This window comes from Gossypium raimondii, chromosome 2, assembly GCF_025698545.1.
Source record: "Gossypium raimondii isolate GPD5lz chromosome 2, ASM2569854v1, whole genome shotgun sequence".
NCBI classification, from domain to species: Eukaryota; Viridiplantae; Streptophyta; class Magnoliopsida; order Malvales; family Malvaceae; genus Gossypium; species Gossypium raimondii.
The window spans coordinates 36,979,068-36,990,977 of NC_068566.1; the positions used below are offsets into that span (position 1 = coordinate 36,979,068).

General features: G+C 31.8%; 2 protein-coding genes across 2 annotated transcripts; both read right to left on the bottom strand.

Moving 5' to 3' along the window:
• Positions 1-38: 38 nt before the first annotated feature.
• Positions 39-2,097, bottom strand: LOC105789659 (KH domain-containing protein At1g09660/At1g09670). Its single transcript, XM_052622954.1, has 7 exons — positions 1,625-2,097; positions 1,357-1,521; positions 1,136-1,221; positions 1,070-1,089; positions 957-1,004; positions 442-585; positions 39-345 (listed from the first exon to the last, which is right to left on the bottom strand). The coding sequence occupies exons 2-7, from the start codon at positions 1,494-1,496 to the stop codon at positions 172-174; spliced, it is 612 nt and encodes a 203-aa protein (XP_052478914.1). The 5' UTR covers positions 1,497-1,521; positions 1,625-2,097; the 3' UTR covers positions 39-171.
• Positions 2,098-5,658: 3,561 nt separating this feature from the next.
• LOC105788588 (transportin-1) lies at positions 5,659-7,761 on the bottom strand. The gene is made up of 6 exons (XM_052623598.1): positions 7,638-7,761; positions 7,455-7,535; positions 6,940-6,990; positions 6,743-6,828; positions 5,845-5,962; positions 5,659-5,739 (listed from the first exon to the last, which is right to left on the bottom strand). Exons 1-6 carry the CDS (start codon positions 7,650-7,652, stop codon positions 5,674-5,676), a joined length of 417 nt encoding a protein of 138 aa, XP_052479558.1. The 5' UTR covers positions 7,653-7,761; the 3' UTR covers positions 5,659-5,673.
• Positions 7,762-11,910: the final 4,149 nt, after the last annotated feature.

Here is an 11,910-nt window from a genome sequence, read left to right on the forward strand (position 1 = left end):
GTTCATCCATCTAAACTATCTCAACGACACGATGAGACTTCGAAAAAAAAAATACTTATTATTAAGTCAAAATACAATACAATGAATTTATCTTATCATAAATAATAATAGTAATTATCACCAAGAGAGAATGCTGCATATGTATGTTTGTAAGTAAGAAGAATCTTCCAACTATATTAGAGGTTTTTGGCTAAAATAATTGGCTCGTTTCATTCCAGTACCGTTAAAGGGCGACATACTAGGGCTCATAGTCGGGCTCATTCTCGGACTCTCTTCCCTTAATGTACCATTTAGTAAAGCCAACTCCCTAAGCTGTTGTTTCTTATAGTTATCCAAAGATTCATCCTGAAGAATGGTAGAGATCGAGGAGCTGAAACATATACAAAAAAAAAGGAAAGACTAACTTTAAAAACAACAATAAAATTTTGCTTTTGTTCATACCACAGGTTTCAGAAGATTTTCTAGTATGGCAACAACGTAGTCCAAACGAGAATTTATCACATCTTTGGGAAGTTCAGCCTCCACCAACACATGCAATGGCTCATTAAGGTGTTCGAATCCAGGTTTATCTTTTAGTTTCTCTTCCTACATGTTAAAAATGGGTAAGCAGTCAATGAATAACAAGTGAAGCAACATCAAAGGAGAACTCAGTCTTCTTATATTCAAGAAGAAAACGCACAAAAAAAGCCAACTCTCGTCTTTAATTAGGTCAGACCTTGATTTTGCATAACTGTTTTTTTCACAAGGTACTTTTCTTAGTAAAAGTGATGATTTCATTGATCATAATACTGAAAGTTCTTCATAAAACATGTGAAATGCAAATGGAGATGCATATGATCAGAGTATATATAAGATTAGCCGAGCAATTTTCACATCACCTGCAGTCCAATATGGCCTTGTATTGGGAGGAGAGATGAAAAAATGAATATCATAAAAGAATTTACAGTTGACTTTACCTTAACAGAATCCTTGACAGAACCTTTGCCTCTTATGTACACCCTACACTCAGTCAAGAATTACTCGATAATCAATTGAACCCTTACTAGTTTAAATCATTAGTGTTTCATACTTGTATACATGTGATTGAATCTTCATATTGCAGGATAAAGAAAAGGAAAACAGAAGATTCAATAACCTTGATTAAAAAGCCCGGTGCACTGAGGAAGAACTTGTGTGAAAGGTCCCAGCTTCTCTTTCTCTGTTAATAATTCAGCTAAGTATCTGCTATTGTTTACTTGATTTTAAAACAATCATTAAACATATATAATATATGAAACCAGCAAAACCTACAAAGAAAACAAAAAACCCATCAATAAAAACATGGTATTGGATTGATTAAAGTGATAAAAATTTGACCTTTCAAGATCTGTAGGAATAGATGAAGGTCTATGAGGAGAAACAGAAGGAAAACCAGGTGGAGGGTATTGAAAATAACTCCCTGGTAAGATTCTTTCTCCCATCATATTCAACAGCTTCACTGATTCTTCAACCTTCATTCATTCAACAAAGAACCAGAGACTTCTTCAGTGGAGGAGAGGAACAAAGAACCGGCAGAGGAAAAAGAAAATATTAAACAGAAGAGGAACTAATTAAACAGAAGAAGAAGTATAAAAGAAACTCTAACCTGCTGCGGAAGAGGAACAAATAACAGAAAATAGAGCTTTGAAAGCCGAAAATGAGGAAAAGAAATTGGGTATAAAGCTCCGGCTCACCAGCAGAGGGGAAAGAGAACCAGCAGAGGGGAAAAACGTTTGGGGGAGAATATAGGTTAATTTGGTCAATTTTCATCAAAAAGCAGTTCAGCAGAAGGAAAAGGAGATTTTTTTAGCTTCTCCATCTAAAGAGAAGCACTTTTCTGATGGAAAAATTTGAAGAGAAAAGGAGGCTGTTCTTTGCTCCTTTTAAGAGAAACGGCCGTTTGGGTGAAAAAGTGATTCTGAAACGGGGAAAAGAACGGGCCTATGTTGTTTGGAATCTCTTTTCCTATAGCTATGAACAAAATGAGAAATAGAAAACCAGAATTGAAGAATTTCAGAGCTTTATAGAACTGTCATTGAAGTCCAAAATGCACAAGAATATATTACAACAGTGTGAGAGAGATACCATCTGATCAAATGGTATTCAATACTGTGATCAAATATGCTACGTATAGCAAGGGTCACTTTCACTGAATTAGGATCAAATCTCGGGGACTTCATAATTCCTACCATTCCAATAACAACTAGTTTAAGTTTGTTTTGGTCCTTTCTGATATTTTTTTAATATTTTTTAAAAAGCTTCGGTAAAAACCAACTGCATCACAACCTATGTAGATATGTGTATACATATATAATATAAATGATATCTACACATTCATTGGTTTTTTTTTTATTTAAAAAAGTAATTTTAAAAAACACTTAATTCACAATTTGGTTCTTGAAGTATATCCATATTCTCATTTTGGTGCTTAAACTTTTTTTTGTCCCAATTTGGCACCTAAAGTATCAATTTCCATTATTTTCAGTCGTTAAAAAAATTGTTAGGCAATTTTGTCCAATGAAAAAGAGCCACGTGACATGTTTTAGCCAATGAAAAAATGTCACGTCCCAATTAAGTTTATTTAAAATAAAAAAATTAAACTTACATAAAAAATAGAAAAATTCTAATATTAAATTTTTAAATATTAAAAAAATTTATTTTGACCAGTCATTGATCAATCACATAGAACACACCAAATGTAACACCCTCGGTACACCCTTGAGTTAGGAACAGTACCAAAGCTAGTAAGAAATATTAGAGAATTTTAGAATTGGGTAAATAGGATTTTCAAAGTGTTAGCAAAAGAAATAATTAGAGTTGATAGAAAATTAGAAATACTTCTATAATCAATTTTTGTGTTCACATCTATTTTTAATCTTCCAATTATTACTCTAGTTGCAACTGACAGGAAAATTCAACAAATTATTATATATTTTTATTTCATGTCTTGTTTGTATCTATGTCCAAAATTTTCAAGCATAATAGGGAAACGCCTGATTTGTCGTAATTTGATATTTCAAATTAGACTTCCCTGTTATATTTAAGGTGCTTATTTTCGAGTAATTTCGTGTTTTTTCTATAGTTTTTAGGTTTCAATTGAATAAGTGAAAATTGCATCATTTTACTCGTTTTTGAGACCCAAATTGGTCAATGGTATCATTGGGGACCATAACATTCGATTGAGTGTTGTAGGTACTTGTTGGGGGCTTGAAATCATGCAAAAACATCACCAAAGTAGGGGTATCACAACATCAAGGCATTGGAATCGCCATACCCCCATTAATCTCGGGATTAAGGCAAGCTATAGGGGTATCACGATATCTCCCTTGGGTATCGCAATATCCAGGTGACAAGAAGACCTCTATTTCAATAGTGAAGATGATATCACGATATCCAACCCTGAGTATCGCAATATCACTGTCGTCAGGGGACAAAAAATGACACCACATGTAATGTTTTTCCAACCGAAGCACCAATCAAGATAGGCCCGTTCAAGGGCATTTTGGTCAACAAAATGGGTTAGAAATTACTGCTAAAGCAGCCAAATTTTGTCGAGGAGTAAGAAGGCTACACTGGGATGGTTTTTCCTATTGTCGGACTTGAGTTACGGAATACTACAACAAACACAAAAATATTCACACACAAATTATAACATTGAATTCAGATAAAATGATCAAATTAATCCAATATTCATGCATAATGGAAGTTACACTACACCAAAACAGGCTTTTAGCGGCGTTTTTTAAAGCGCCGCTAAAAGTATTTGCGGCGCTTTCATTAGCGTCGCAAAAAACGCCGCTATTGATAGCGTCGCTAACTTTAGCGGCGTTTATGTGAAAAAACGCTGCTAAAGATCACGACCTTTAGCGGCGCTTTTTATCACAAACGCCGCTAAAGGTCATGATCTTTAGCGACGCTTTTTGCCACAAACGCCGCTATAAAACAAGCCTTTAGCGTCGCTTCTCGCAAAAACGCCGCTAAAAACATAACATTTAAAAATTTTATTTAAATATTTATTTTTATATAAATATTATATTATGTTTTATTTTTTAAATTTGAACTTTAAATATACTTTGAAGGATAAATAAAAATATTATTTAAATTAAATTTTCTATGAAAATTTTAACTTTAAAACTAAATATAAAAATTAATGAATTTAGTTTTAGAATTTAAAATAATAAATTAATAACACAAATAAGAGATCGGTTAGCACATTAGGAAGGGAGAGAAGTATATTGTGAGAGAATAACTTGAGTGCCCACATGACTCTCACAAAGTAAAATATATCAAGTGATTACAATTAGGATTTTCAACCTTTCATTGTCCTTAAACCTTTAGAAAGTATGATTACAGAACATACTTTAGCATTTTCCTGAATAGATAATTTTGCAGTCTCTCTTTCTCAAAGATTTGGAATGCAGTGGATCTCGATCCTCCATCGAGCCCTCCTGAAACCTTCATGAACTGCACTACCAAGAATAAAGACATGAACTTGAGCTTCAATGATAGAACAGCTTCATGGTACAATTAGAAGGGCAAAAGAAGATAGGAACGGCTAGTAGGTACATGGCTGCTCATCTCTTCATAACATTCATTACAAAGTCCATCTGGTCATAAGTTTAAAACAGGTATTTTCAAGAAATGAAATCAATATTTAGAAAATAAATGCAACAGAGGAAAAGTTAACTACATTCAGAATACAACAAATTCAACATAACACTTGTTGTAATGATAAAAAATTGGCATCAAATTTTTCATAAAATTTTTTAGATACTCCTTAGAGTGGACATAATCAATAAGAGTAATAGCAGTAAAGATTCACTAATCAAATTCTACCATACAAAAAAATAATAGCAATGACACGTGTTACAATTACGATAACAACAACATAGCTTTTCTCCCATAAGATGCTGCAATCCATATAGAACAGATTATGCCAGCATGCTCTACTTAGTACCAAATGCAGATAGGAAGTCACATCAACATAAAAAGTGAAAAAAGTCCCAAACTATTGTAAACATCAGTTATTGTAAACATCAGATAGGTTACAAGCGTATTTTCCTAATAGGATATTTGTACCAAAATCTCTCTTTAAACCTTTTCAATGGTGACAAAAGACTACCAAAAGGCCCAAAAATAAGATGCCTACTCAAGTTTTAAAAAGAAGCCAAAAGTGCCAATTTTCATACAGACCACCATTCCAACTTAAAGAAAGGATGCGACACTTCTGTAAGATGCATGTCTAACAAGCTGAAAAGGACAAGTATGATAGTGATATAGGCAAATGCAGGAAACGTCAAAGAAGACATACCAAACATTGGTTGGAGCGATCCACTGAGTTGTAGTCCATATTGCTAGGCATATATCCGGAAAAATTCTTCCAATAAGCTATCTTTACTTGAAGGTGTATTGACCATTCTAAAAAGAGCATTGGTTTGTACAATTTAAGCAACGGGATATTAATATTTTTAGTAAAAACTAAACAAACATGTGGAGGGGACAAAGAAAATGACATGATTTTCATTGCACATTAATATCCATTTCATATTTATCGGCTTCTTATCCTTTTGCACTCTCTCATTCCATTTTTTTAAATATAAAAATTTCAAATGCATAAAGCATGTGAAAAATAATAAATAAATGGGATGGGGACAACTACAAATTACTACTGGACATACCATAGGGTCTATGTTGTCTTGTTCCAAAACTATTCCCTGCACCCTGGAATTAAGAGAAGCAAAGAAAATGTTTATATTTGCACTGATGTGTCTAATCAAAGCATTTAGTATAAGGCGATGGAACAAGTCATTCGAAGATAACACATACATATATATATGTATATGAATTGCCAGAGGTTGAAACCCTAAAATGCCATTTTGTCTTTGGAACTTTAAAAGAGAGTCTGTTTAGTCGACATCCAAATTGTTCCATGAATGACTGATCCCTGTTTTCAGCCAAAATCAAATTTCTTAATATATTAGAGCTGCATTAGAAGTTCTTTTTTCTATTAAAAATTTTATTTGTTAAAAATTATTCTATATATGTTAAAATGAGATATATATGACACATTACGTGCAACTATTTGATTATTTTGTCATCCACATCGCTTTTAACAATAGAATTAGATGAAATTTTTAATAGAAAGACTCGATTTACTCTTTAATCTAATGTATAAAAACTAATTTACTCATATTAAAATGGTTGGAGGTGTAATTCATATTCTATAATTATATATGACTAAAAACACTATATAATTATGATCTTGGTTGACAAATAAGTGTAAATAATCATATAATGTATGAAATCAAAAGAGTCGTTGAAATCTTCTTGGGGCATTTTAAATAGCTGTATTATCAACAGTAATTTTAAAATAGATGATCAATCTCCTTGTTGTTTTCTCCAAGGCATAAAAATTAAGATACCTTTCACATCCTATCCAAGTATCACATGATGAGTTCATAATTGTAGCTGCCACTACAGATATAGTAAGAACTAGAAAAGCAAGCAAACTAGCAAGCGACCATGTCCTTTTCAATTCTGCTTTTTCTTTTTTTTCTTTTTTTTTTATTATCCATATTGGCTTAAATTCATATTAAGGTGTACGGATAACAACCTATATATTGTGACACAAGCAGAGGCAAAAAACTGAAAATAAAAATGAAAAAGAAGGATCTAATTTCAGAGACATGAAAAAACTAAAAATGGCATGAACAAAGAAAGTTACCAAAATTCACATGCTTCAAGTGCCACCTCATCATCAGTGTCCTTATTTACTTGCAACATATATTCAATTACATTCTTCATATGTGGCTATTAAATAATGGAAAGTGACATCAGAAAAAACAAAATGCAGATTTGTAAACAGGCTTAAAAAGAGAATGACATGGAACTAAAGATGTTACAATATACTGCAATACCTACCTCCAGAACAGATGGACGGACTTCAATTAGCTGAACAAATGCTGCACAAACCTGATCATGTGGCAAGAAAAAGAAAAGGAAACATTGATCTGACAATGCACAAACTTGGAAGAAATGAGAGAGCTTTCTACAATTCATCACTAGCTTTATTAAAAATTTGGAAATGTTATACAGATGAAATCATGAAAAGAGTCGAAAATAACCTTTTCATAGTATTCAGTTACATGATATATATATTTGCACGGTCCAACATTTCAGCAGTTTCATTATAGAAGAAAAAGACAAGAACCATTAACACTAAAGACTAGATGACAAAGCATGTCTGATTCTAAGGTTGTATTCAATATAAATACTGAAATCAGAAAATAAAAAATGACAAGTAATTCATGTCAAGTTTTTATAGGCTTCAATAGTAAATTACAGGAAAATTAGGAAATATTTACAGTAGATCATTCCACGCGAAAGTTGGATTATAAATACAATAAGAATACAAGAGAAAAGGAGAAACTATTCACCAATTTCCGCACTTCTGCTGCAGGGTCATTAGCAAGGCCAAACAAACCATGAAGGTATTTATCCACAGATGCATATAAAGCCTGAAAGAAATTAATGTATAATATCAAGTGTTAACCTATAAGTAACAGAATGGCATCATTCACAATGAAGAATAAAAACTTTCAAACTTCAAGATAACTTACAGAAGGCATCAACATAATATATTGGTTTACAGAACCCAATGAAAGCTTTCTCAGAGAAGCTTACCGTATTAGCTAAGAAGGAAAATAGGTGCATGATGACAGACAAACGGAGACGATGCAAATGAAATGGGTAAAAAAAAAGAAAAGAAGATGAACAATTTTTAATGGGTAAAAAAAAAAGAAAAGAAGATGAAATGGGTAAAAGAAAAAGAAAAGAAGATGAACAATTTTTAATGGAGAAACCAAAGAAAGTTCTCGAAAAATAAAAACCCAAATAAATTTTCCTTTGGGGCACTTCATTGATACAGTGACTTGAGGAAATAAAAAATCAGGAAGAAGAAGAAGAGATTTCTAGAGTGAGGGCTACCGATTTGGGGAAATCGGGGGGGAATAAAGGGAATTGGGGGAGGGGAGAAATGGTTTGTAAAAAATAAAATGGGGAAAAAAAGAAGAAAGATTTCTAGGGTGAGGGGGATCGATTTTGGGAAAATGAAGAGGGATAAAAAAAGAGGGATTTTCATTTCAAATTGTGGGATAAAAAAATATGATTAAAAAATGGCACCTTTTTGCAGAAGAAATTTGTGGCGTTTGAAACAAAAATGCCACTATTGCCCTGAGCATTAGCGGCACTTTTTCAAAAACGCCACTAAAGACCCGATCATTAGTGGCGCTTTTTAAAAAGCGCCGCTAAAACCCTGAGCATTAGCGGCGCATTTTCAAAAACGCCGCTAAATATCTGAGCATTAGCGGCGCTTTACAAAAAACGCCGCTAAAACCCTGAGCATTAGCGGCGCTTTTTAAAAAACGCCACTAAATCCCCGAATACCAAAAAAAGGTGTCGTAGGGCTTAGGTTTTTTGCGGCGCTTTTTGAAAAACGCCGCTAATGCTCATTTTTAGCGACATTTTCCAAAAAGCGCCGCTAATAGTCAATCTTTTGCTGCGTTTTTTTAAAAGCGCCGCTAATGCTTAATTTTTAGCGGCGTTTTTTTATCCAAACGCCACTAAAAACGCCGCTAAAAGCCTGTTTTGTGTAGTGTTATTAGTAAAATAGGGACTAAATCGAGCATACAAACATAGCTTAACAGATTTGAGCATGATTAAGGACCAATCTAAAATTTTTTAAAACTTTGGAACTAGGTATCGATACTAAAGTAACAAATACCGATACTTTTATGGTAGGTATCAATATTATAATCGGTATCGATACAGTTTTAGCATTTTTTTTATTTTCAAAACACTGTTCATTTGGTCAAGTATTGATACATTGGTCCCTAGTATCGATACTTTTACCCAGATGGTCAAAATCACAAATTTAGAAGTTCATTTCATGCCCAAATTTATATCTTAGCTCATAGATACATATAGGTACACAAATAACCTGCAAATAACTCATTCAATCCATTACTAACATACAACCAATATGTCACAATTGACACCTCAATCTAACAATTCAAATTCAAACATAATACCATATTCAAAACAATCCAATATTCCCTCCAAAGAACTTCAAAACAATTAACATAGCATACGTCATTTAACTATTTATAACACCTTATAATAATGTTTAAATATCAATCATTCAAGCATGCACAATACCTTACCAATTCATTCCAACCTATTATATACATACCATTCATTTACTAAGCATATTTCAACATGTTACCTTATCACCACCTAAGCATTATAACATACATACTTAAACAATCAACAAAGATTACCAAATACCAAGATCATTACCAAACTTATAGTTATATACATATTCACATAACATTTAAAATGCTAAATTCATTCAAAGCTTAACACATACAACCACATGACTCTCTTTCAAACCAACTAATCTATATCACGACATCATATTACCTATATAATTACATACTCAAAATGTCATCTCAAATACCAAATACACAATTCAAACCATTTACTAATGTATATATTTTCAACAAGCTATTCTTTGACATATTCACACCAACAAGGATTTCAAGCCTTACCATTATATAAGTAAACCAAAACAACTTCTAAGTACATGACACATATAACTGCCTTAATATGGTCAAAAGACTACAGAATCAACACCAAGATAGTGTGAGCTTGTATGATCCACTTAACATGTTTCGTAAGTTGACAATCTACAGGGAAAGGGAAAACAAACGGGATAAGCATATACAATGCTAAGTAAGTTCATAGGTATAAAACCAAATAACTTACCTCAAGTTATAATTATACACTACACGCTACTTAGCTTGATAAAGTTTGCCTATCATGACAAATCAAATATCAACAAGGTGAGTTCAACATTTATCATACCATATAATAACTCAGCCATATCGTATTTCAATTCACCTATTTCAAGATTCCATTATCATTCACAAAATAAATAACCATTTAATCAATTTATTATCTTAATCATACCATCCAATCTATTTACCCGCAATACATCTCATTTCAAATTAATGTCAAACATTATTTATATTTCATAATTTGAATTCTCAATCAAATTCATATTAAATCACATAAACTTCATTTTCATATCCTATCAATTCATCTTTATACCAAATAAACATCAATTGTCAATTTTAATGTCAATTACTACTTTGTTTCATAATAAGAATTTCGATTCACATTCATCATTTTGCCACGTTTCCATATTAGACCCCTAGGTTTATATAACTAATTCCCAATATGTATATGCATCATCTAATCATTGTATCAAATCAATCTGAAGATCATTTATTCAAATTACATTATACATGTCTCTATTAACCTGATTCGGACTTGGACGAATATACTGATCCAACCAACCCATTAATTTGGCATTTAGTGGCTAATGGATAAATCTGTAATAATGAAGTGCGCCTTGCACTGGCTGGTAAAACCAACAAATAAATATGCCCAACACTAGTCGATATAACCAACAAATGAGGTGCCCAGCACTCCCCAACATAGTAGTCGTATAACCCTAAACTCTTCATATCCTATGGCATGCCAACTATATCCGACTGTACCCGAACAGTTACTCAATTTCATTACTTACTTTCCTCAATCAATCATCAATAACAATACTAATTAGGGATGTTCAGTCAGTTAACTGACCTGAAATACCATTAACCGACCCTTTAAAAATTTTAACCGTTAACCGAACCAAAATTTTTTCAAAAAAAAAATTAACCAAACCGAAAATTATATGTTTTTTTATTTTTGGTTAAAATAAGTATAAAAATTAACTGAATTATCCGAATTAAAGTATTAACTGAATTAAAGTATTGAATCACTACATAATTAAAAGCATTACATAAGTCTTGAAATTAACACATAATTGAAATGTAAGTCTTTAATATTCTCCATTTGTATCCATTTCTTCTCTCTAAAAGATCTCCATTTGCATTATACCTGCAAAAAAACATGTGCAAAAAATGAGCATATAATAGAAATATATGCATTTAAAAAAATCAAATAATATAAACAAATGAATATATTGCAAGTTAACAAAAATAAGATAGTAAGTATACCTTCAACTCACGAAAGCTCATGAATTTAGGGTAGGCTCTGATGCATTCCAAGAAAAGTCTAAACATTGAATCAATTAAATAAGTAGAAGTGATTGTAACAGCCCAATTTTCAGTGGCGTCGGAAATAGTGGTTTGAGACCACCAAATCCGACGAGTAAGCTCGTAAATTCTATTATTCAGTATTTACTAGTTAAATGTGATTTTAGAAAGATTTTTGAATTCGTAATTTGTGTTTTGTAAGGATTTATTAGGTTAATTAGTTTAGAAAATGAGGTACCGAGACCTCGATTTTATAAGTTAGAGTCATAAATATTTTTATAAATATTTATGAAGTGTCATTAAGGTATTATTAAAATTTTGTTAGAAAATTTTAACATTTTGATAGTTAATTAATTAAAAGAACTAAATTGAAAAACGATAAAACTTGTTAATTAAAGGAATAGTGATTAAATAGCCTAAATGGTAAAGAAGGAAGGACTTAAAGTGTAAATTAGCCTAAAGTAAGTGACTGAGGCGGCATAAGAAAGAAAATAATAATAAAATAATGTCATTAATGGCAAAATTGTAAATAACTTGAAATTAAACATGTAAATTAGAAATTAAAAGAGTTTCTAGGTAATTCTTCTCCAATTTTAAGTCAAAACAGCCATAGAAGAAAGTTAAAGCTGGTTTTAGCTATTTTTCTTCATGTAAGTTTAATTCTTGCCTTTTTCTTGTAATTTTTGTGTTTTAAGATTTTTACAATTAGGTCCAACTAAGTTTTTCA

Coding starts and splice junctions, on each gene's coding strand:
- LOC105788588 (XM_052623598.1), bottom strand. Junction 6,829..6,939: donor TCCGTCCATCTGTTCTGGAG/GTAGGTATTGCA, acceptor ATTATTTAATAG/CCACATATGAAGAATGTAAT. Junction 5,963..6,742: donor CTTGAAGCATGTGAATTTTG/GTAACTTTCTTT, acceptor GGCTGAAAACAG/GGATCAGTCATTCATGGAAC.
- LOC105789659 (XM_052622954.1), bottom strand. CDS start 1,496: ATGAAGGTTGAAGAATCAGTGAAGCTGTTGAATATGATGGGAGAAAGA. Junction 586..956: donor CTGTCAAGGATTCTGTTAAG/GTAAAGTCAACT, acceptor TTTAACATGTAG/GAAGAGAAACTAAAAGATAA. Junction 346..441: donor AAAATCTTCTGAAACCTGTG/GTATGAACAAAA, acceptor ACCATTCTTCAG/GATGAATCTTTGGATAACTA.